The sequence below is a fragment of the Meleagris gallopavo genome, chromosome 2, assembly GCF_905368555.1.
Source record: "Meleagris gallopavo chromosome 2, MGAL_WU_HG_1.1, whole genome shotgun sequence".
NCBI lineage: Eukaryota > Metazoa > Chordata > Aves > Galliformes > Phasianidae > Meleagris > Meleagris gallopavo.
The window spans coordinates 13367605-13394866 of NC_139405.1; the positions used below are offsets into that span (position 1 = coordinate 13367605).

Here is a 27262-nt window from a genome sequence, read left to right on the forward strand (position 1 = left end):
AAGTCAGAAAACAAACTATTTTATATACCTATCAATATTTTTTTCAGGAATATTTTTTCTGGCAATTTGAATATGAATGCTTCAAAAATATATTTTAAATGCTCATTTACAAAATTTATTATTTGAAAACGTCCCAGAATGATAGCCAAGGAAATGGAATATGTCCTGTACTCACTGAACCCAGGATCTCTCATTCATTAGATTGTTTCAGCCAAAAAAAACTTGCTCAGATCTCAGCTTGTCCTGAAATACACTGCTGTACTGTGGGGTGAAGAGATGGCTCTGCCAAAGTACCTTGTTGAAAGGGGTTTCAGGGCTGCATACACAGTAGTCCAGAAGGAAGCACTTGAAACACTGATGTACAACTAAGAAGCATTTTAGTAGGAAATCTGACAGGCAATTTTAATTTGGTTGGTAATAAGATACCAGTAATTACGAAACTGAAGTGCCATCAGATGATTGGCAGCTGTCAAGTCCAGGGAAATATTCAGTCATGGTAAAGAACAGTATATAGCTGTGTATTGGATTTGCTTCTGAATTAGTTACTTACAACAATCAATCAATCAAACAAACAAACAAATTAAAAGAGCCCTCTCCTCCTCCTCCAAAAAAACCCAACAAATCCATAACAAACAAATAACAAGTTTCGTCAATAATTTAAAATTATCATCTGGAGTCCATGACAGAAGTGTTGTAAGAATTAAGACACAGAAAGTAAACCATGAAATTATGTGAAACTGGGAATCAGATTATCATTTACTTTTACATTTGCCCCAGTTTGGGATTATTCTGGAAAGCACTGTTACATATAGCTTTTCACTATTCATTGCCCAGAGACTGTCACTACCACCTTTAACTTTGTTATATACCTTCATCTGTTGTTTTGCCTAGACAAGCTGAGACACTGGCCTCTGCTCAGGCCAACAGGAACACTGATCATCTCTCTTCTGACACACTATTCTAAAATAGCAGAGCACTAGGAAACTTTTCTCCCCTGAAGATAATTGCAGTACAATGTCCAGGGCTAATTTCATAATTATTGTAGTAAAATGCACTGGCTTTACTTACAAATCCGGTGCATAGTTTTTAAAGCCAAAAACCTTCCTTACTCAATTGAAATTGAATCAAAGCCAAATTAAATTAATTTGTCCTATAGACAATTTTCTTTGGAAAATTAGTCTTTTCTTGGAAGGATCTACTTAGATTACAAATATTTTATAGAATGACAGCATGGCTTAGATTGGAGGGAACCTTAAAGATTATCTACTTCCAACCCCTTGCCATGTGCAGGGTTGCCAACTGCTAGATCAGGCTGCCCAGGATCCCCATCCAACCTGTGTTCGAATGCCTCCAGAGATGCGGGTATCTACAACTTCTCTGGACAGCCTGTGCCAGAGCCCTCTGAGTAAAAATTTATTCCTAACATCTAACTTAAATCTCCTCTCCTTTAGTTTAAAGCCATTTCTCCTTGTCCTGCCGCTATCAGACCATGTAAAAAGTCAGTCCCCCTCCTGATAATTACCTCCCCTCAAGTACTGTAAGGCTACAATGAGATCTCCCCAGAGCCCTCTTTTTTCCAAACTAAACAAGACCAACTCCCTCAACATATCTTCTTATGAGAGGTGAGATCTGAGCAAGTTTTTTTTAGCTGAAACAATCTGATGAATGAGAGATCCTGGGTTCGGTGAGTACAGGACATATTCCATTTCCTTGGCTGTCATTCTGGGACATTTTCAAGTAATAAACTTTGTAAATGAGCATTTAAAATATATTTTTGAAGCATTCATATTCAAATTACCAGATACTTCCTGAAAAAAAAATTTTTTTGATAGGTGTATAAAAGAGTTTTATCCACCTAATATTTGAGCCTTCAAATCCATATCTTTCCAATTTAGATATAAGGATGGATATGTATTTGGGTGCTATCAATTCTCCTTTCTTGGAAACAATATGCATAAGCTTTTTAAAGTGTTTACATAATCTTTTCATTACTTAGGGAAGAGAATTTTCCTTACTTTTCTCACTTCAGACACTTTTATTTCTGTTCTAAGTGTATTGAATAGACAACCAAGTATTTAAAAAAACCCTGTCATTTCAAATAATTAAAAAAACCTAAAAAGTGTTTGTGCAAGAAACCAATGCTAAAGATGCACTTATGTTCAGCATTCAGTTAGCAAGTGTTACCAGCTGCTGTTGTCTGATGCTAACAGTGTGCATTTAAGACTAACTATTATCATAACTTTATATAGAACTAAGTAATTCAATTGCTGCTCAAAGTCCTGGTATTATAAAACAAACTGCTATCTCAAAGAAATTCTAGCCACGGGGTGAAACATAAAGAGGAGACTGCTGCCAGATTAAACTCTAGCAGCAAGGTAGCAACAAGTCCTGTCATATTATCCCAAATGGGTCTACAAGAAGGACATTTTATTAAAGTCATCAGTATGTTCTGTGAACTTTTCTGAGATTAAAAGATTCACATGGATAAAGGCCAGCACTTCAGATAATGCAAACCAAAGCAGCTTTACCCAAGTCAAAGGATTAAAAGCAATTTATCCCAGTTGAGCATCTGAAGGTGTTGTTTTTTGTTGTTGTTTTTTTTTTCTGTTGTAGTTGTTGTTAAAAAGAAACTTCAACTTGACAGCATGGCAGAACTCTACTATTTTTAAATGCTCAGGATTAAAAGCTAGTTTTTTTGTCAGATCAAATCATTGCCTCCTCCTGATCAGTAGAGCTGTTGAGGGCATTAGTCATCTCTTACTGAATACAACAGACATATTCCTGGGAAAAGGTAGTGAGACCAGATCAGGCCAAAGAAATTAATATTTCTGGCAACTCTTTCGCTTTTATATTTCACACACTGACAGCAGAAAACTAGAGAAAGGCAAACTGAATACAACATTTATGGCCCATGGCTAAAGCCTTCAAACAGCTCAAATTCAGTTTGATGTAGGATATTGATTCAAGTTGCAGTTCATTCATTTGAATGACCTTTTTTTTACAAATGTTTTCTTCCAGACCACAGAAGCGTAAGAACTATTTTTAGTCTATTAAAAACATTAAAATAATATCTTACCCCTTCTTCTTGATTGCCTTCTCTAACATTTTCTCGTATGATACCTTTTCTTTATCATATTGTGCCACTATTTTGTCAATTTGTGTGCAGTGCAACTTCTGCATAGCGCTGTGCTCCTGGAAAACAGTAGGACCTCACAATTAGATTGCTGGATTTTTAATGTTTAGTTTTCTTACAGTGTAAAAGTATCAGTGTACGAACAGATAACTTTGACAATGGAATTTAATCTGGTTTAGCCATCTTGTATTTAATTTCCAGATATTTCACCATAAGTGCTACAGCAGTTCTCCTTTTTAAAAAATGAAAATCTATACTGCACCTTAAAAATATAATATATGGTTACTTTAAAACAAAACAATGACGGGAAAAAATGCCAACTATTACTATCCATTTAACTTAACCTTTTGAATAAATGCAACATTAAAAAAATCATATTTACAAGCTCATATAACGCCACTTAAGGTTTCTGAATATTAAGGGGAACAAAACTCACCCCAATCCCCTTCCCCTCTGTATCTTGTATTGAATAAAGCAGTAGCCTGTTGGCCATTATAAAACAGAATAAAGTTACAAGTCCAAAAATAATAGCTAAAAATTAAATCTTTAACTGAAAGTTCTGAAAATCTGGTCTGCAACTCCCCTAACAACAGCAATCTCATCATTAAGAAATTCTGTCCCGTTGCAGAGCATCTCCCTGTCCAAGCAATAGAAAGCAGTGCAATGTGATGCTCAACTACACATGCAGCCTACTGCAAACAACCACTTTTTTTTTTTTTTTTTTCTCCAAACAATATAGCACACCTTGACAAACTGGAAGTAAAGAGCTACTCATGGAGTATTTCACACTAGTGATAACCTGGTGTCACTACAGCTATGTGATTTACACTGTGAACTATAAGAAGTTTATCTATGGTAGGGGAGTAAAAAATTTTTTGTATAATGAAAAGAGGAATTATCAAAGCAACCACTTGGGTGTAGTGCAAAGGCATTTCCTTTCCATTACAAAGACTGTACCAGAAACAACACCATTAGCACTTATATGTAGACTTCATTATTAAACTTGATTTCGTATTCTCCTTCATCAGAACAGTTGCTTACGATGCAAATATTTAACTAAAGCTGAGAGCACTAAATATTTAATTTACATTATAAGAGGAAAAATTGTTGTATGTTAATTTACACTATTTTATTACTATTCAATTGCTCCACATTTTATCTAAACAAGACAAAAACCATTGCATTAACTAATATGGCCTCTTACCAGGACTTTATTTTGCTTTATAGCTCATTGTTTAGTTATGCTGCACTTATTATTCTATTGTTCTTTGTTCCTATTTTCTGTACACTTGTTTGTCTTATCACTGTTTCCTCATTTAAAAATCCTAGTGAAAGACTTACATTGAATTTTACCAAAATTCTAGTACAAATGTCATACTTTAAAAGCCTGGTACTCACAACATATGCACTCCCCCAGGGAACACATACAACTCACAAATTTTGTAGTTAGAGTGGAGAATTGAATTCTCTGTTCTACAGAAGATTTAAGGGGAAATAAATAGACTCCATTACCATTAAAAAGTGCCAGCATTGCCAGGGAATATCTACTACTGACTAATCATGTAAGAAAAAATATGGACAAAAAAAAAAAAAAGACACAAACTTGACAACTTGACAGCATAACACAGCCACAGGTGAAGGCACAGACAAAGAGCATCTCATTGCTTAACTACACACTTTCCTTCAGTCAAAAAAAACAATATAGTTCTTGCTCTGAAAGACTGTCTGAAAATATTGCAAAGTATGAGCCATCTACACACTGATAAGGCATGGCTATACAATTCTGGTGGTCCTATCACTTAGAACTAGAATATTTAAATTTACCTAATTTAACCATGATTAAAGTCTCATCTCTTCATCACAAATTCACTGTGAACTTTTAAAGAGACTCACCTCTACTGCTACTGCTCCAAGACAACTCCATCTTAAATGTAAAAGATCTATTGAGGACCTTATCCTCACCCCCCCTCACTTCCCTCCTCCTCCCCATCCACTCTGCAGAACATGAATTTGGACATGAATATAAACAGAGTTGGAAGAGGAAGATGGACTACTGCCAACCACTGCACAGAAGCCACAAAATACTGGGAGTCAACAACAAGAGGTCTCTTGAATTAAATTACCACAAACATGGGAACACTGTTTAAAGTGATTGAGCTGATGAGACTTTGATTTTCTGTCTTTACTCAAAGGAAAATTCATTACACCTAGCTGCTGCATCCAAAATTTCTGTCAAGACTTTAGAAAATGCAAGTGGTTTTCTAACATCTTAAAACACTTTCAGCATTTTTTTATTTTTAGGCACAAAGTTCCAGGTGGAAAAGTGTTCTAGACTGATTCAGAATATGTTTGCAGATAAAATTCTCCTCAGCTATACCTTTCATGATTTCCTCAACACTACTGAATTTGTGGTTTGAATTTATACGCCTTTTCCACAGATATATTCACAAATTGCATTTAATGATTATATTGAAAATTGAAGCCACAGTTCAGCTGAGTGGTCAGCTAACTGATACAGAAGGACACAAATCACTGCCTGACTATTTATAGAAAGAAGTAAAGAATTAGACATAGTTCCATTGAAACAAAGGGAAAGAAAATCATAAGTCAATCTGTTGAAGACAAGATGTAAGATCTTAGCATACAAATCATTATTTCCACATGAATTTCTCTAGTAACTTAAATACTCCTTTACACAACTAAAAACTGAAGTATGGAAGACTTTCATTACAGAATACCACAATGATGAAATAAAGAAAAAACTATTATTTCCAAATCCACAACCTCTTTTGCAGAACTGTATTAATCTAGAGCCCCAGAGTCCTTTATACTTTCTCTCTTACATTGTGAAATGAAGATTATTTTTCTTGGTCATTTTCTTGAAAAGATTTCTTTTCAAACAGTACACACATTCAGTATCAATATAAATTTACAGGAGATTGACTATAGGATTCATATTTTGGGTGATAACTATGCAGATCTGGATAGTGTCTATGGCCATATTAAATTCCGTAAGTGGACATCTGTGAATATCACCTCTGAAACTGACAAAGCTGTTTACCATGATGATCTGTTGCATCTTTGACAGATAGAGAATATACTGAGTAATCCTTCCTTATTTTGCTCTCTCCTCTGTTTACCACAAGAGGCACAAAAACTCTAACATCCCTGCAAAAGATTAACATCCAGTAGGAGTCCATAGAAGCAGGTTGTTAAATGATGAAATCAGTGACTGTCTCTTATATATGTATGTATTCTTGCTCTTTATTCCATCTTCCTATGATGCCACTCATTTACTGTACTCAGTATCTTGATAAATAAAAAACAAAACCCAACAAAAATCACTCAGTTATTCTGCAGTTTCATAGTAACATTCATACGAAGGAAACTGAAGGACTGTAGTCTGGAAACAGTGTGTTTCAAAAGCTGCCTACGAAGATTCTAAAAAATTTTGCAAAACACAAAATTTGCTGGCTGCATTATTTTAAAATGATTGAATGTTCAGATTACCAGAACTAAGATTTAACTATAAGTTAAATCTAGCATGGATTTTTTTTTTTTAATGGTAATCATTACAGAAATTTGTCACTCTATTTTCAAATGTCAAACAAAATGAGTATTGTAGTATAGGAGGTAAGTTCAGTTTCAGAGTCAAGTGTACCAATACAGTTTCCCTACTTCAGAATAAGTGGTTTCATTTTGTAACAGAGCTGTTGCAAATGAATCAGTTTTTGAACCCAATCCTCTACTTAAGTTTGTAGCCTGGGTAAGAACAGAGAGCCTGAAGGAAGAAGAATGAATTTCACAGAATTACAGGACTTGTGAAATGTTGTTCCCCTCCAGCATTCACTATAGTTTGCTTTGTCTTTAATCTCTACTTGCTTAGTCCATTATTACCTGTATGGATTTCTTTAAAAGCTTCATTTTGCTTTTAAATAACTCTGCATATTTATCTTTTACATGAATCTCAATCCTGAATGAAATCTCAACTCTTCACTATTGTGAAATTCAAAATTCTGCAGTTTTTGGCAAGCCACTGTTCTGATATTAGGGAATGAGCAGACTGAACTTTATCAGTCACAGAATGTCTGAATTGTAATAATCTCCATTCTACTTGGATACAGTAGCATTGAGTAGAGTAGAATAAAATAGAACAGATAGGGACCTACAAAGTTTATCCAGCTGCCTGACCACTACAGGGCTAACCAAAAGTTAAAGCATATTAAGGACATTACCCAAATGCCTCTTGAATACTGACAAGCATGATGAGAGGTTATATTTTTCCCATATGGAAGTGGAAAAAGGAACAATAAAGACTCTAAATCCAGCTCTCCAAGGATCCTATACAAAAACAAAACGGTGCCTGGATTTTCAGAAAGCAGTACTTTCTGGCTGTGTATTTGTTTAATGCTATCCTCCTTCTTATTTACTGCTGGTCAGTGTTTCAGCCATTTTGATTCCAGAAGCATGATAAAATTCTCTTATTCCTCAACATACTGCCATTACTTTGTTTTTCCTGTGTGATATATCTCTTGCAACTGTACCTGTATATATACACACACATCCCACACAGTGATGTAACTTTATGCTTGTTCTATTATTATTACTCCTTTTTTAAAAGAGTATTTATAATTACATAATGCAGGGATCATTCACACTTAACATTTGAGGTATACTGGTACTGAGGCATTTCTAAGGAATGTAGAGTACAAAACAGGTAGGACCTGTGATATGCAGGAGAGGTTTAATACCTTTTGAAGAGAAATGTTTAAACCATACCAAGAAGTTGAAATAACCACTGAATCACAACACAGACCTGGCAGATGGGACGACTCTTCCAAAAGCCCTGTAAATGCCTAAGCTACAGAGCAGAACCCAAATAAAACCAATTTTCCACTGGGCCTTTTGCACTGGAGGGTTGCACATCCTTCCTGCACCAGGGACACTGAAGCTGTACTGTGGGTGTTGCAAAAGAAATTCTAATCATTAATCTGAAAATGTGGTGTTTATAACTGTCCTACACATTTATTAAATGAAGGCTGATAATACAATGCGTATTTTCCTACAAAGCAACCAAATTCTGACAGCATTTCAGCAGGTATGCTAATACTTCTCTACATTGAGTGTATGTTGTTAATAATAAGGACACTTATTCCTGCTATTTCCTCAGCTAACTCTGCTCTGGGCTACCAGTTTAGCTCCTACACTGCTTACAACAGAGTCATTTCCTCCTCCACCCTCTCTCTCTTCCACACTTGCATGCATTCATTTACAAAACGCATTTTCCACAAGGCCAACTTTAGACAGAAAAGAGTTGGATTATTTTTTTCCTTAAATGACATGAACAATTCCTTTGTTGTTTACTTATTCATCCAGATCTCAGGAGTGTCTACAGCAACATAAGAGCCAACCTATTTCTGGAACTTCTAAGTTCAGTGTGTTTAAAACAAAGACATTCTGCAAATGATCATGGATTATCAACTGCACAGTTCTCAGACTCCTTTCCAGCTTATAAAATGCATTAAAAATACTGATGAGTATACTAGGCACTTTCTTAAGCTTATCTATATACTACTATGGCCACACTGTTCTGATCAGATGCTCTTTAAATTTAAAAAGTTGCACTTACATAGGCCTTTAGCAAGACATGTTCTAGACAAGCATTTTCTTGTTAGGGCAGACTTGCACTCACTCAGTTCATACTTGGAAACAGCAGGACACAGAATAGCTCAGAACAAAAATAACTGTTCTTGAGCAAATGCTGAAAGCCCTTCTGAGCGCACAGCATCTTACTGTTGCTGGCAATTTTCTGCCTGGATTAGAAAAAGCAAGTGCAAACCTGAGCAAATTGACCAAATTTTTGGTAGTATCCAGCTGTGAGAAGCCTCCTAAAAGATCAATTCCAAGAAGGCCTAGAAACTACCTATTATGCAATGATTTTTGCAAGATACAGCAGCCCATCCTTACGGGATAGAAGTGCTACTTTAGACATGTATGGCAGAGACTTTTTCTTGAACATGGGCTTTGTACACAACATTAAAGTGAGGGAATCACTCATTTCCCCTCTGCACAGAGTCAGCACGGAGTCAGAAAGTTGAATAGTTATTCAATTTTCTTATACTATTTTTAATACTACGAGTCACAAGAAAGTGTTGATTATTGAAAGTAATTTCCTCATACTTCATTATACATAGTACCCCATGTCCAAATGACAGCCATGAAAAAAAATACAGTGACACTAAAAGTGCCAAGATGATTATTACATTAGATCAGATCTTCATGAAATCTGCAATCAAAGTGAACAAGGGAGTTGCTGCTGCAAACGCTAGAAAAGATGTGCATGTATCGCCAAAATACTATCTTCACCTGTTATTCCACTGTTTGTAACATGAGAAAAGATTTCCTAGCAATAAAAAGCAGGAGAAAATGGGTCATAATTTTATAACGTAAAGTATACTTGTGATACTGCCATATTTGAGATACCACTGTCAACAGTACCATCCAAGTAGATAACTATAAAGTGGTAATACAAACATACATGAAGAGGAATAGTGCATTTCATTTTTTCAGTTACACTTTCCAGTTTTGTTTGGTAATTTTGCAGTTTCTCCAGGGTCTGCCTTTAATGCAGCACCCTCTCACATCACTACTGCACTTTTTTCAAGCTATGTGTCAGTATGTCATCTAAGAAGGAGCTAGATAAAATTATCATCCAGAAAAGGTGAGCTCTGGATCCTTACACGGGTCAAACAAAGCATACCAAAAGTCAGGAAGTCATAAAAAAAAAGGGTTGCTAAAGGGAAAATTAGTTTACTTGAGCATAAATTGGAGTACAATTAAAACAGAAATGCCCTTTCTTGGTGGTCTTAGTTCCTTAGTTTTCATTCACTTAAATTAGGAACCGTCCATACTAGTGAAAGTTGCAGCTCTTTTTCAATCAGAGTGTGCTTTTCCAAGTGCTCTTAATGATCTTACCTTTGCATGCTTCTTCTTTAAGGCATTCAGCTCTTTCTGCTGTTTCTTTAAATGTTTTATGTAAGCCTACAAAAAAAACAAATTGGATCAATGTCACACTGACTGTAAACAGATAAAATAATGGCTACTTAAAACAAATAATTAGGAACACATCTTGAAAAACCTATGCCCATGCTTACCTTCATTTGCTTTAAATCTTCTATCTTCACTTGAGGAATTAGGTCTATACCTAGGAAGGTATTGATAGAGTTTATCTAAAACTTCATGCATAGAACTGTATTTCATACTTAAGAGTTTTAACATAGAAATCCACATGTTAGTTAACAGTTAATTACTGTTTTGTACCATTAAAAAGTCAGGTTAATGAAAAAATAATTCATTAAGACGTAGCAAAAATACTGCTAATTTCCTTTTCAAATATACCGCTCAATCAATTGCCTTGTGAAAAAAAGGAATTGATGAGAGTATTTTAATCATACAATTCTGCACTGACGTGTCCAAACACAGCAATATAAAAATTGGAAAAGTTTATTTTCTGAAAACACAACAAACAATTTATGTACATTAAAGTCCAACTTTGCAAATTTCAGAATTTTTTACATAGCTGGAGATTGCTCCAGCACCTCTAGTTTCTGGGGGAATGTTTCTTAGGTGAGGTTGTGCATGACAACATAAAGAGCTATATATACTTATTCTCCTTCATTTAAAACACAAAAATTATGGAATTGAAATTTTACTTGCATTCTGTATGTTAGTAGAAGTAAACTTTGCATTTAGATTAATATCAGGTCTAGGAAAAGAAACAATCGTACAGCTTAAGACTAAAGAAGAACTAAAATGGATGAGAAACTCAAAATAAAAGAAAGAATTGGAAATTAAAATTCAATGCCACTATCAAATCTATCATATAAAAATAAAAGTTCAGAGGAATGAAAATTTATTCTGATCACCTGAGCTGCAATGCAAACAAAAAACAATGTCATTTCATCTCTACACTTTAATAAATGTTTCGTGATATATTATACATATTTATATGTGTTAACTACTCAGCATATCCTACATGTAACCGTGAACAAAAATGCCAATACAATGCCATAAGAGTTATAATTTGTAGGGTCTTCCTTGATTTAAAACAAAACAAAACAAAACAAAACAAAACAAAAAAAACACCCAAACAACATTAGACGGCTCTTAAGTACACCTCAATGTATTTTGTTAACTGTTAACTCAATGTGTTTTGTTAACTGCTGGTAATAGTGTTCATGGACTCTTCAGATTCCTCCCTCCTTGTAAAGGACTTTTTGTCTTCTAAGGTGAATTTAACTGAGGAACAAACAGGACACCAACAGGTGTGCCTTTTTCTAAACAAACTTCCTTAGGCTTTCACTTTAAAGTGTAAAGTTATTCAAGTCTGATTCCATGGCAACCAGGAATCAATTGCCACCTCCTGCAAATTTCATGCCTAATTAATGCTCAACAGAACTAACATTTGTGCATCTTGATGATGATACATGAAATATGAAAATATCTTGCTGCATAAAAAAATCTGGGGAAGAACTTTGAAAACTTTAAGGTGCCAGAGATGACCTGTTCTATTGCCAGAAGTGACTCATGATAGACGGCATCTTATTTCTCAAAAGATTGACCCTTTCACATGTTTGTATTCAGTTATGTCTGCTAATGTTTAAGAACAAGAACAGTGCTCCTTTCCGTTCCATTGATCCCCTTGGGCCAAAATGAATGAAAGAGAGTGAACCAGACTAATTCTTGTGGGCAATTAACAGAGATATTTACTATGCTTCATTCAGCTGTACGGATTTGTTTTCTCACTTAATCTTCATTACCTGTGATGATCTGTGAAAAACAAATAATCCCATTTGGCTCCACGAGGTGATTTTGTAAAGTGAACAATGAATAATGAGAAAAAAAAATACTTATTCATTTCTAAATGAGCACTTTTAATACGGATATTTTTGACAATAAACATGCCATTTCCATAATCAGTAAAACCATACACTGAAAATATCTCTAATTGTTGGGAAATCTCTACAGAATCCAATGAATTCTAAATACTTTAATTACTTAAATCTGCAACTCTGCCAAGGGATCTGTAGAGAGAAAAACTAAAGTAGAACAACTCCTGCGGAATATTGCCAGAAAATAGTCATTCCTATCAGTGTGGCTTCAGTACATCTCTGGTAAATTTCTCCCAGTCATGTAGGCTCTACTATTGGTATCTGGCACGCAGCTACACAAAGGAGTCACTTAGAAAAATAAATCTGTATTGAATTTACAGAGTCTTTCTGGTAATATATACAATTTTCTTGCAAATAGACGAAGACTGCTATCAGTGACTGAAGAAGTTATTTTCAAAAGGTAAACAGAACTGCAAAACTAAAAACGAGAAACAAGTACTTCTCTGTAGCTTTCTGAACCGCACCAGAACTGAAGGATTGGCTCAGGATTTTTGTTTACCTTTCTTAGCATCGGTCCCAGACCCAAAGCCTGCTGTGGTACTTGGTCGAAGCTCAGAGCTACTCTGAGGAGTCACGTTTGCTTTGGCGTTATTAGCTTTCCCTTTTCTATCATTTTTTGAAGTGTCATTTGGTACATCAGCTATATCACTCTGGAAGAAACATTCACATTGTAATAAATTAATTGCTTTTACCTGTAGTACAACATTTAGTGTACAGGAAATTTCTGAACTTGTTTACTTCAATACATGCTTTGGAAAATTGAAGCGTACTTTCAAATAACACAATTCTCAGTAAAGTATTTGTAATATATTTTAAAAACCTACCCACTCTTCTTACTTCCCAAAGTTTCTACTTCTAAACGATGTGTTTTGCATCATGATATGAATACAAATGAGCTGTGTTAGTCATTAAGTTCCACTTACAGTTTCAATACCCATAGCTCTCATTTGGTCTGCTCTTTTTTCTGTAATAGACAAAAATTTCTTTGGATCTGACAAAGCATCCACAATATCTGTAAGAAAAAGAAAAAAAATCTCATCTTTTTTTTTTTTTTTATCATTTTCAGAAGCATTCGGTTTTACCTTTTACAAAACCTTTACCTTACTATTACTGAATGAGCTTTGACTTGCAAAAATTGTTCAGGTTCATACAGTAAATCTGTCAGGACAGAAAGTGCTCATCAAAATAGCATCAGAGCATATTAGGAACACGAATCAGTTTAAAAAGTGTCAAGGGTGTGGTATTAATCCAGGCAGTTTATTCAGGAAAACACATTCTAACTCCATCAAAGCAAAGATACTCTGCATTACTCCTGGTTGTGACACTAAAATTTGAGACCAGAATGGAATCTGCTGAGTGACACAGCACTAACAACTTTGTCTCTTGGTTATTTGAAGTGGTGCTGACTTCCTATTCAGGTTATCAGGGGAGTTAGTATAAAAGAAAGGCTCCATGAAACAGCAAGGATCTCCCTATTTCCTCCTATTCCAGTAATATTCTTCTATCCTTAGCTTCCCAGAGGACAGTGAGGAACTGAGGTTGGTTTCTCCAGGATTTTAAGCAGAATGTGGGCTGTAGTGGGTGCTGGCACCATTTCTTCCAACCTTGGTCTCCGGCATCCCATACTCCAGCTAATATCCTTCTCCCATTCCCTATGGGCACACAGAATCCTCCTGAATACACAAGCAGAGATGAGCCCCTGGGTGCTGTACACCCAGGGTCACCCATAACTATACCATTACCATGAACTCCTCACATGTTGTCATGAAAATGTATGAATTCTATTTGGAGTTCTTAATCCAAACTACATACGTGGCACTACTAGACAAGTTTATGTTGCAGAAGCTTACTCTGCCTAAGGAAATAAACCAAACACCTTCCCTAGGAGCAGCTCCTTTTCTTTCATACAGCAAAACACAAACAATAATACTCTAACCACTCTTTATTTTACAATAAAATCCAACGCTATCATGTGCTGTCTCTCATGATGGGTGGATGAGCCTAGAGAGTATAGCACTGTGATCATTTTGGCTGTCAGCATACCTACTACCTGAACTGCAACCTTAGCTGCTTCCAATAAAATTAGAAACAACAGTACTGACATGAAATAAGAATTAGGATCAGGAATGAGGGTGAATATGTTATGCCTTCCTCCTCCACCTCTACCCCCTACTACCCCACTGGAGCATAAAAGAAATCTGTAAAAGTAAAATTAAAAATTGCACTGAGTAAGCTTAACAGCATAAATTACAGAATGTGTTTTCCATATACAGCGATGGATGTGTAAACACTGTTCTGAAGGAAGACAAAGACACAGGAACATTTACCTTTGTGCTGAATAATCTCTTTCCATGACTAATCTCAGAACCAAAAGTTTCACAAATGGCAATGGGAGCCCTCCACAGTAAGAAACAATTTTATAAATTAAACTGATTCACTATTTACAATATTAACACATTTTCAGAGACCATAGCAACAATCTGTTGTAATGATGTCTCTGAAACGTTATTCAGTATTATGGACAAAAGGATCACTGGACTCAGTTAATAAACCTTGCATGTTAGAGCAGTAACTTAGGAAAGGAAGTTTAAATGCTGCAGACTGACTCATCACTCACTAAAAAATATTGTCATTTCATTAACTTGAGCTTTTGTTGTGAGAATCCAGGAGACTATGCACGATGATTCACTTACAAGGAATCCTTTTCTTTACCGAATGTGGCAAACCCCTATTTTTAGCTCCTTATAAGACGACAATTTTTGTATCCTTATATCCTAGACAGACTCGCTAGACAATTATTTCTGCAGTAGCAGTTCTGAAACTTACAGTTTCCATCATTTGAGTTTTATCTATGTCCCACGTCATACTTTTGGCCATTTTCCAAATCAGTTTACAATGACTGGGCCAGAGAAACTGGCCCATTGACTATGTTTGCAAAAAATACCCAACTCATTAAAAGCTTTCAAAGGAAGCTTCCTATCTTTCTTGATCAAACTGGGGGCTGGACTATGCAATCTCCTTTCCAATCTAAGTTATTCTGTGGTCTTCTCTGAAAACACTGGATGTATTTCCCCCCAGAGTTGTACTAAATAGATAGCATTGCCCTTGATAGGTACCAAACATACTGCCAACAATAATTGTCGTAACCCAAACATATCTTCAGAACCTGTACTTTACATACACAAAATACAGGTAGAATTTATTTTCAGACATTTATTTTCAGAACTGATTGAATCATAGAATGGCTTGAGTTAGAAGTTCCAACCCCCAGCTGTGGGCAGGGCTGCCACACACCAGATGAGGCTGCCCAGGGTTCCATCCAACCTGCCTTTGAATGCCTCCAAAGATGGGGCTTCTCTGGGCAGCCTGTGCCAGTGCCTCATCACCTTCAGAATACATAATTTCTTCCTAACATCTAACCTAAATATCCTCTCTTCTAGTTTAAAACTGTTTCTTCTTGTTCTATCACTATCTGCCTCTGCAAGTAGTCAGTATCCCTCCTACTTATGATATCCATTCAAGTACTGGAAGGCCGCAATAAGGTCTCGCTAGGGTCCACTCCAGGCTAAACAAGCCCAGCTCTCTCAGCCCTTCTTCACAGGAGAGGTGCTCCAGTCCCCTTCCTAACTTAGTAACTATGCCTTTTTGTCCTTGGCATGTACTTTTCCATGAACACTCAGAGCAACCTGTGAACACGATGCGTCAGTTGAAAATGGAACCTGATTACCATGAGCTTCAAAGTAAAAATGACTAACATCTTTGGGAGAGTGAGACCTTTGTAAATTGTGTTACTAACCACAGGAGTACATCACCAAAGGCTCAGCATTTCTACAAGTGGGATGTGACTCATCACTGTTTTTCACATTGTCATTTGTCCTTTGCTTACGTTTGTCATTTTCCCTGGTGAGGTAAGGTGGGGGTAGGGAATAGCATTTTGTAAAAGAATTCCAATTAAATACAGAAAAAATAATTAAATAAAAGGAAGAGTACAGAAGGCTCTAATAACTACCTTAAGTAACCATGCTTACTGACGTACAGATTTCAATTACAGATGCTTCTCTTTGGAGAACACTACTTCATTTGCATTAATTTGCATCAGCATTTTATTTTATTGGGAACAGAGTATCTGACACAGAAAAATTACAAAAAAATCAGTAAATCCTACAAGAAATAAATAAATAGTTACGCATCTTTTAAGGCCTATTATGAATTAATAACTCTAGTGCAAGTTTTTAAATCTTTAAGTTAAAAGAAATCTTTAAAATAAAAAATAATAATAATAAAAAAGCACGCAGCTACTGAATCAACTTATACCTTCCCACAGGTTTGCTAAAATAATCATAAAGATCCTAATGATAGCTCATAAAACAAAGAGAGGTGCACTGCAGATGACAGGTACTTAAAAACATGTCAGGAGAATGTTAACGATTCCACTTGAGTGTCAAAAGTTATTTCCCAGTTGTTCATCAGCTTGTTCTATACCGATGAGAAAAATACACAAGACACATCAAAACTATCTGGGGATGGGAGAAGAGAATAACTGAACTCATTTTATTCATATTAATATGGAGCCTGTTTTCCCCAACGAGACAATCAGTTTTTTCATTCTAGCAGTATTTTACTTAAGCATAAAGTTACTTAGGGGTATTAATGTTTTCCTATATTCTCTCCCTTACCAGATAAACTATCAAAAGCACTGGTGACCAAACAGTATATCAGCCAATACTGAACAGTATACAATTTGCAAATTCTTAATTGGTGTTCAAACGCTCCTTGAAATACAAGTTTTTCACTTTTGAATTTGTATAATGCATTTAAAAAAAACAACAATTTTTCTCCCTATACAATCAATATGCTCCAACACTTAGACAAATTAAACTCCACTAGGTTTAAATCCTACTCACAGAAGAAGTGGTGTGATATCATTCAGTAAAATGCCAATTCCAAATCAGAAGTATGCCCCTAGTTTAGAAAATATTTTAATAGAGCCATTAACTGTCAAAAACTCAAGTTCTGAAAAGAATTAAAACATATGCTTAAATGAGTCCCTTAGATTCACTGTTCAGTTACAACCTTGAGAATCTCAAGCTTAAGCAGAAGCTTACATTTGTCTTCAGACTAAATCCCTGAATTACTGTTGTTCAAACATGCTGCATAAAGGCATGGTAGTGCTCCAAGTCATGTAGCAGAGCTCCATCTGACTTACCACAGTCAGGATTTCATATGTGACTTACACAAATAGTTCTGTAAATGCCTAATTTTTTTCCATGGAGTTATTGATACTTTTAAAAGTCCGGATAAATACCACCGAACAGTCTTGAAGATACGCTATCTAATGTATTGAGCAAGTATTATCTTCCTCTAGTTTGTACTATGGAAATGCCACTCAGAGTAGCTGCAGGAACTCTTAGGGTAGACATCAGGTTTGAAACTGCTTTTGCAAATAGCAAAATTCCATTTTCATCAACATCTCACTAATCACATAGAAGGTAAGCTTCATCTTGTCATTGAGTCAGAGCATTAACATTTAACATTATTTCCATAATTTTTATTTTGCAGCTTTAAATGATTTATGTATTGTCTAATATACAAGTGAATTTCATCTGCTGTGAAGAACTTGGACTTTAGGCTCTGCTCTGTAGCAGTATAGCGGTGGTATTTCCCAGAAGTTCATTCTCAGGGTGAACTTACACATTACACAGACTAAATTGGTGTAGTGACTATTCTCTGTTTGTTCATATCCAGATGTGGCAATGACCCTGCCAAACTGATCATGGGAATGGCTCAGATTAAAAACAACTTCCCTAAAAATAATTACAAGACACTAAAATATGTAAAATTGGGAGAGACAAATGCAGAACAGTTTTGGATGCTTAATTCTTCCACCACCAGTTTTTGTTTGTTTGTTTGTTTGTTTTTAATATATACCAATATTCTCAGGAGTATAAAAGTGCCTTTGCTTGAAAAAATGTGCATCTAGATTCTGCTGCAATTGTTTATACATACTGGACAAACAATATAGCTAAAATACACGTTAGCCTTGCAAACGTATGTCAGAAAAAAAAAAATTAACATCTTTCTGAACAAAAAGAAAACCAGAGATAACCCTAATATTAGTATATTCTCCACATTATTTTGGAATTTAACAGGATACATTTAACAACCATTTACCCTGAGGTACTTGGTTGGAAACTTTGTTTCTTAACTGAACAAATGGGGTTGCCACAGTGTTAAAGACACTAAATCTTTGCAGTCCTCCAGCATTGTGTCTCTACTCTCAGCTGGCATACTGGAAGTGAATTCTACAATACAGTAAATTCTACAGCACTCAAAATTTACCATACACTGAAGTACAGGCTTATCTCACCTCCAAAACCATCAGGCACATATGTTTTAAGCACAATGTTGCAGAAAACCGTCGGAAGAGAGAGTGGTTTGTTGCCCTCATTTCGAAGTGAAATGTGTCTGTAACCTGCTTGTAGACCATCTAGAGGCAGGATCCTCTGACCGATCAACTTATTATTGTCATCATATACTGCTATTCTCAGGACAGCAAGATCAGGGAGAATAACCTGGAAAGCCATAAAATGAAGACATTTAATGATTAGTACATTATCAGCCTCCTCACCCCTCATGTCGAAGCAATTTGCTCATTCACTTTGTATGCCAGAAACAGACTATCATCACTGAAAGATAATGCCAGTCCCTGCAAATAGCATACTTTCAAATTACCCTTTCCTAGAAAATAATTTTTTCCACTCTAAATAATGGGTAATTCCAAAATGTACAATAATACATCTTACAGTTATTTTACCTAAATATTTTGCATACTTATTTTACATTATTGGAGGCCAGTGACATGAATAAGCAAGCAGGTAAATACTACAGGGGAAATGGCAGATAGCGTGGCAATCGAAGAGTAGGTAACACTGAATCTGGAGGAATTATGAGAGAAAGATGGGATTTGGGATGTATCCAAAAGGGCAATGAAGAATGGAATTAATGCAAGCGTAAGTTGATATGAACGCATGTTGAGCTATGTGTTGTGTAGAGGGGAGAAGCAGACAGAAGAGGGCAGACAGGTTGAAAGACCTGCTGAAATGGTGTGTTGCCAGCAGAAGTGAGTACTCACAATATGAAATATGCATAGTGTGCAGAGATGCTGTCAGGTATCTGTATCTGTCAGCCCCTACCTTGTCTGATCAAAAGAAGAGCAAAAAAAACCTTGCCGTCCCTGCGGCACAGACACTGCTTCTGTGTGCAGAGCAGCAAGGAGAAGACAGATAAACCAAGACATGCAGTCTCTGTACCAGTCTATCTTGATCATGGTAGGAAAGGTCTTCCCAGTTCTTCTCTACGCGATTCTACTCTTCGATGCTCATCAGACAGAAGACCTGGGTAAACTGTATCTACTATCTTAGACCTTTCCCTTGTCACTTTCATTTTAGATAATAGAGGGCACAAAATAAAGTATTCTTTTGGTCTCTGAATTCAGCTGAGCTACTCATAAAAGTCTTGATTTACTTGCTCAGGATGAGTAATAACTAGACATTCCCAGTATGTTACCACCAGCACACCTGACCCACACCTCCCCCTTACACAACACAGTTGACAACACTGTACTTGGCTCAGAATGATTGAAAATTTATTTTAATTAAAATAAAAATAACAAAACATGATAGAAGTGTAATCAAACGTGTTACCTAAAAGCAGCTGTGTATTATTAAACATCAGCTTAAGAAGAATACTGTAACCCAAATAAAGCAGGTAAGTCCTCTCCTCAACAGGCCACGGATTAGTAAATCTTTTAATACTTTACTGGCTCAGATAGAGATTGACTAGGGAGTACAAGTGGGGACTAAGGTGGTTATATTTCTCTTTGTGTTAGTTTGTTCACCCACCCCACCCTCATGGCATTTTAGCACTGTGCATCTCACAACTTCATTTCCTCTAACTAGAAGAGTTGTTCCTGTTGTGCTTATGTGACTCACCACATCTGGTTATCAATGTATGTCCTGATTACTACGCTAAGCCTGATATAACAGTGACGTGATATGAAGAAAAATAATCTCTTGGCTGACTTACAGTATGACTTATTCAAGAGAACGTGCTATATATTACAGAGCAGAGCCTAAAGTCCAAGCAATATTAGATTAGCATTACCCATTATACTCATGCCATGATATACAAGTACTCCTCTTTTACAGTGAAACTGAGTGCACTCTGTACTTCATGGGTCTTTTGATCTAAGAAATTAGAAAGCAGCAGATGCTGGCCAGATGGCCAAGAAGCCAAGGGGAGCATGATTGCCTGTCGTATACCTAAGTATTTTCTCTGAGCTTCCTCATACATACAGAAAAGCACTAGGATTCACGTTCATTTCAAAATGTATTTGAGTCTACAATAATCTCTTGCATTAACTACATTTCTATTAAAATCTAGTTACACTGTTTAGAAAGCAGATGCTGCATGTCTTATGCCCTAGTGTAAAGCAGTATCACCACATGGCAAAGTCTGTCACTTTGGAATAAAAGAACAACAGCTTTACATGACAACAGAACAGGTGCAAGCAAAACAGACATTCTCAACGACAGCACTGCTAACACATATTCCAGATGAAACTTGGGCTGACATTATATATGTATGTTTGTGTCTGTGTGTGTCATATAGACTTAGAGATAAAAACTGAACACGGGCAATGACAACTGATGTCTCTTTTCAAATCCCCCATACCAAGAAAAAAGGGTTGTTTTTCTTTTGATATTAAATAAAAGAAAAAAAGGAAAAATAAAAATAAAAAGGTACATAATGCACATGGAGGAGGGAGCTGGCAACACATTTGAGGAACACAGCACCCTTCCAACTTTTCCATGTAATAACATTGACCTTAGCTTTGGATGCAGCATCTCACCTGCCCTCTGGGCTGAAGGAACAGTGCAAGATAGCAACCACTGCCAGGGCAGGGAAGAAGAAATCTCCAAGGAATGATGGTGTCCACCAGCGGGGGCTCATTCTGAGCAGACTGCATACCTTGAACACAGGCATGGCCATGGATGAGGTTGTTACCTCCGAGTGGGAGGAGGAAGCAAAGGGGAGGGAAGAGCCAAACAGAAACAAAAAATCATGTGACAGCTACAGAGGTTATCCATTAGAAAAACAAAACAATGCAAAATTAAAAAAAAATAAATAAAAATCTCTTGAAAGCTTACTTCAGCTTTAAATTGTTTACAGTAGTAAACAGGAACCCTACAAACCCTTTTTTATGGGAGCAGTACTTATTCATGTCAGCAGTCAGACTGAAGCAGGGAGGGGCAGATCAAGTGAGCAAGGATGCTTATATGCAAAAGAGCTGCCAATCACAAAAAGTGCTTTCCAAATATCCTACCTTTCGAAATACAAATGATTCTTCATTGTAAACAGGGTTCAGACCGTTGTTCATCACCATGCGTGTTCTAAATTCTTTACGTATTGTGTCCGTGGGTAAGCCGTACATATCCACTTCTACATACGTACCAATCTTTTTATCTGATAAAAACTGACCAGATATTACCTGCAAAGTAATAACAGAAGGGTAAGGAAAAGCAGTACAGAGAATATCAACCAAGAAATGTACTCAGCACATTGTACATACTGGAAATACTGAACATTTTTAATTTAGTGAAGGCACTCTGAAAAATGCTTAGTATAGAACAGATATATTTATTTAATCATATGAAAATGGTAAAATTACTGATAAAATTGCATTTACTTGGAAAGCCATTGTGCTAAGATCTTAAAATATATACTGAGCTTTCATTTTAGTTGTACTAAACAAACTTAGAATAAGCTGTAAATAAGAAATGTGACAAACAGAATCATTTCTGTGCTCACTGTTAGAAGTTATAAGTCAGTAAGCTCAACTAGGTCCTGTTTCACAGGTGCATTTATAAAATACGCTGAATGAAACAACCAGGTCGGGCACTACTGTTCTGCAACTGCTCTCAAAATACGCTTTAAAATTTTCTGTTTGGAATCTATTTAAATCTTGACAACAGAGAAGTGAAAGGATGTTTATGCTCTGCTTTCACATTGGTGCATGTTTTAAACCAATCACATTTAAAAGAAAACAAATAAACAGTGCAGATGACTCCTCTGTATTGCTATGTACATGAAGACTTGCTGTGATTTCATTTCAAGTCAAGATTAATCAAGCTACAGCAGGTGATTACTCCAGGGCACATTTTTATTCCATCAAGATAATCTATTACTTAAAAATACAGCTGATGTTTTCATTACTAAGCTCAAGGAAAGAAAAACACAATTTCACAGATCTAAGCTCATTTGAGACATTCTTTTCTTTTCATGATCTAATATTCCAGGGAACAACTCTGGATAACAAATCTGAAAAGTTATGTGGCTGAGGGGTACCATCACTGGCTTTTCTCTTTTTTTTAATAACAGCACGCATCTTCAAGAGGAGTCCTGCTCTTTGTCAGGGATTCTAACTATTACTAGTTATTTGTACTAGTTATAGTACAAATAAAATTCAGAATGAAGATTGTGCAGTTGAAGACATATTCCTCTCACAAATCTGATCTATCAGTCTATCTGTCCCTCTCTCTCTCAGCACTGTTATCTCCGTAAGTCCACAATATCTATGCTTACTCCATGAACTCCATATTTTCTCTGTAATAAGATTGTATATCCTCCACTGTAAGGACCATATCCTCTTGTATGCCAAATGTGCATAGCATTCTCCAGTAAAAAGTAACTCAGAGTAAGTGCAAAGCAGTAATCACTGTGAATGAAACTGTTTCTATTTTTTAGTTGGCAAATCTTGAACGAACTGTTGATGTTATTATATCATTCTTAGAGGCTAAGGGAATGAGCACGGCAAGTGTCAAGTCACAAAACAGGAATTACCAAAACATAATGCCTAACCACATTTTAAAACTACAACAGAAGTTTCATGGATGTTGCTACTCATAGATGATTCTAAAGTAATGACCTTTATCACATGAACCATTTTTGTTTCCTTATTTAGAAAACATCTGTCCACATATGCCCATACTTCTTTCTCTGTGGTGAAAGTGAAGTCCATACAGTTTCATACTATCCACAAAAATGAACTCCACTCACTTACTCATTTGTGTGGGCTGATGTAAATCAAAAAGAGCATAGGGGCGTTTAACATTTGGTGATAATGTGTAATAACAAATAAATTATATCATGTTCAAATCAAATCAAGTAAACACAGAAACAAAGAAAAAAATCTGAAAAAATCCAAACAATACGAACACTTTTTGCACCTATCTTATTTCTATTCACATTTAAATGTGATTTGAGTGATATGATGAAAGAAGTTTTTTTTTTTTGGTTTTTTGTTGTTGTTGTTGTTGTTGTTGTTTTTGTTTTGTTTTGTTTTTGCAGCTGTTTTACCTGTACAGAACACGTTGCAGCAATTACACCATCTACAGGAGTTTCAGAGAAAGGGTCAAATGTTCTATCCGGTCGGCGCATGAAATCTGGTTTAAGTAGATAGCTTATTTCATGAAAAACAAGAAAATTATTCTTTTGTGGAAACTGAACTTAAATTAACTACAGATAAAATGGATGTTCCAAGTTTAAACAATGAACTCTCCTACAGCATTGTAGATTACAGATTGCCTTTCTATCTGCAAGTGTGAGGAAGTAAAAGTGGAAATATGGTTATCTAGAACACATATAAATGTTAATCTTAACTTTAAATCAAGAGATTAAATCAACTGAATTTCACAAGCAAAATAAATGTAATATAATAAAAGACATTTCAAGATAATTTACTAATATGTTTTAAAAATACAGTGAGTTATATAATAAAAAATAGATGCTCTCATTTACTTTAATTCTTTAACACTTTCAAAAAATTATTCAATTTTATTTTTAAATGAAACAGTTACACAGAGTCAAGGCTCATACAATAAATTTCAGCTTGAAACTAATTTTTTCATCTCAGTTATAAAACCTCAGGGAAAACAGCTGATGTTAGTACTGACAGATTGTTAATTATAGTAGCATGAAAGGTACTACCGTAATAACACTTACATCCATCCCTGAGGACTACATACTGGATCAACACATCAATGAAGCTGATATGTGCACTGATGAATCAAAACCCAAGGATTCAGCCATTAGAATAAAACAGTAACTGATCCATAGAATTGCTGTGCTACATATAAAAGGGATTTTCTTCCACTGGTGGAAGAAAACGTGTAGCTGGAGTCAACTCTGCTAATTCTGCAGCCCTGAGAGGCAGCAGAAGATCATTTTTTAATCCGCACTCAGTGTCTCTAGGAAATTATCTGTATGTAACATATAAAGGCCTACAAAAAATTCAGGAATAATTTAAAAATGCTGTGAAAACTAAAAAAAAAACAAAAACAAAAAACTAAAAAAAAGTATTTTCTCCCATTTTTTCATAACTTGGTTTATATTTACAAAAGTAATATTTCCCACTAATCTTACATTAAAAATATGTGAGATTTCACAATATTTTACTAATTTCAAGTAGACTATGGGCAGAAGAAAAGTATCAGAAACATTCTGAGCCTCAGCTCCAGGCCTGCTGAAATAAAAAATGTTCATGCTAGAGGAACTTTCTCATTTCACTAGTATGAAAACTGTAAATCAGAGGGAAAAAAAAGGAGTATTGTTTGAAAGAAATGTCATTCTTTTATTTTCAATGCCCTGAGCGTTTTCTCTGTAATGAAGTAGCACCAAATTTACATTGCATATTAAATTACTACCTCTCTATTACTATTACCACTATATTACTGTAGTACCAGACGACTGACATAAGAAACAAGAAATTTAGTTCATAATGATGCCTGTCAGAGAAACTGTCAGATGTATGCACCACTCTACTAGGCTTATGTGTCAAATAAGAAAGGAATCATACTCTTACACAAAAAAAGCTTTTCCTTTCTTCTGTTTTTCTGACTGAAATGACCAGAGATTGCACCTCTGTCAAATACAACAGTCTCTATTGGAAGAGTTTACATTTGAAAAGGGCACAGATATCCAAAGTACTATATCATCCATTCTGCAGGAGACGAATTTTGCCAAGTTCCATCTATTCAGATTTTCCTTCTCAAATAAGAGCAAAACAGTTCTTCCTTCTACAGGATGAGTTCGCAGACTTCAGTGTGTTTCTAGTCTTCTTCCTATAATTCCTCAAACCTCCTCCCTTCTCTTGCTATCAATGATAAGCCTATCCTATTAAGGAATAATCTCAACATCTGAGAAAAATCTATCAACACTGAAAAACATTTGAAAAACATATTTCACACGAAAATAATGAGCATGAACTTAAGAGATGAAACACTTCACTATTTTCTGTGAAATCTGATTTCTACATAAAGTACACAGACTAAAAAAAATAACACACAGAAAAAACACCTTTCCTATGTATTAAAATTACCTGCCCAAGTAAATTTAGCTATTTTGTGAACTGTGCAATGTGAATCTTCATTCTGAGTTGAATATTCAAAAAAAAAAAAAAAAAAAAAAAAAAAAAAAAAAAAAAAGATTGAGATCAGAAGCTGAAGATAGACTTAAGTAACTCTGAATAGTATTAATGATCATCTTCATAACTGACGAAGCCTCTTTTATCTTGTCTTTAAAAGCTGGGCATAATTAAAAAGCATATTTATTACAATGCCTCCTTGCAGGGGATCATTTTTCCTGCATTCTGTTAATTTCTACTCTTCACTTAGCATTCCATTTTTCTTTTGTAACGCATAATTAAGAATGACAAAATTATATTAAAGCCACAGTAAAGTGTTCTGATGCACAGTGACAACAGTTTAAATCACATCACTCACCCACATGATCCATTATATTCAAATTTTCCTTGATTCAACTGCATTGCTAAATCTGTCAAGAGAGAAAAAAAAAAAAATCACTCTTTCCTCCTGAATAACACAGGTCAAGAACAATCCTTTTTAGAAAAGAAAATAAGACTGTTTGTCCAGAATAATAAATTTAAATGAAAATTAAACTTAATGTATGTAAAATACACACAGATCTAAAGAAATAAAGAAGCAATATAAAAATTTTAGATTTCATCACAGTAGTAAGAGTTTTATCAACTAAACTGAAAACTGAGCTGTCCTTAGAAAACAGCCTCTCCTGAATTCAAACACACTCAGTTGACAGCAAAGCTTAAGTCTGGGATTAATATCCTGGGATGGGATTTCAGTCATTTAACTTTTGATATTTACAGAACAAATTTCTCCAGTCTTGCTAGTGACCTGGAATCACTTTAAACAACAGAGTGAGAGAAGCACTTTTTACAGTAGAATTAATTCTAAGGCAGACATCACATCCAAAAAAAAACCCAAACCATCCTGGAATTGGGTACTCTGCAGTAACCACAGACAGCTACCTCTGATGAAGATGTCTGTATCTTGAAGTCTTAAAAAAGGTAAAATGAATACTGATTTCCTAAGGATTTAATTGAAAAAAAAAATACCACCAAAAGAAACCGGAGATCACTGCACAGTTGCTTAGGTTCAACTTTTAAAGTGTCTGAGTTTTATTCAATGCTTTTTTACGGCACTTGTCTATAAAGACAGAAGAGTAAACACATAACGCCTTCCATCCATCCCTCTCCCAAACTCTATTAAAAAATATATTCTTTTCTTACAGGTTTCAACTTACACTGGAATATACTATCCTTGTTTATGGATAACATAGTTCTTCAATTTCTCACAAATGCTAACTATGAAAGGGCACAGAATTTCTCCTACATATCCTCTGTTACATAAAATACGAAATTCTCATATGCTCATGTTAGACATTATTTGCTTTATTGTGCAGCCTTAGCTTCTAATTCTTCAACTGTTCTTCAACAGTTGTATCACATAAGATTAATAAAGTTGTTCGTTTCCAACTAGACAATTAACACTCTTATTCTGCAATACAAGGGGCTGAGAACAATGTGCTGTGGGCAGAGGCATACTGGGAGAAGAGTGAAGCTTGTATATCTGCTCCAGCCTCCAAATCATGTCCAGAGGAATGGTTTACAGTGTTTTCCAGTACAGCTTTCTCTTGCCTCCTCAGCTATAAATCATTCATGGCAGGCGTGCCAAGTTTTGCATGACAGAGCTTGGGATCATTAGGAATGCCTGTAGTACCAAAGTCACAATTCATGGGAAAG

At 35.5% G+C, this 27262-nt stretch overlaps 1 protein-coding gene across 11 annotated transcripts in view; it reads right to left on the minus strand.

Annotated features, from left to right (window-relative positions):
• PLCB4 (phospholipase C beta 4) overlaps window positions 1-27262 on the minus strand; it is a 200946-nt gene that overhangs the window by 20961 nt on the left and 152723 nt on the right. For all 11 annotated transcript variants that reach the window (XM_085218966.1, XM_085218974.1, XM_085218973.1 and 8 more), the window contains 9 exons: window positions 25926-25977; window positions 23503-23605; window positions 21470-21634; window positions 18452-18656; window positions 13008-13096; window positions 12584-12734; window positions 10288-10337; window positions 10109-10174; window positions 3077-3192 (listed from right to left, as the gene is read on the minus strand). In XM_085218966.1, coding sequence (XP_085075092.1) covers window positions 3077-3192; window positions 10109-10174; window positions 10288-10337; window positions 12584-12734; window positions 13008-13096; window positions 18452-18656; window positions 21470-21634; window positions 23503-23605; window positions 25926-25977 — 997 coding nt within the window. The remainder of the gene's footprint in view (window positions 1-3076; window positions 3193-10108; window positions 10175-10287; window positions 10338-12583; window positions 12735-13007; window positions 13097-18451; window positions 18657-21469; window positions 21635-23502; window positions 23606-25925; window positions 25978-27262) is intronic.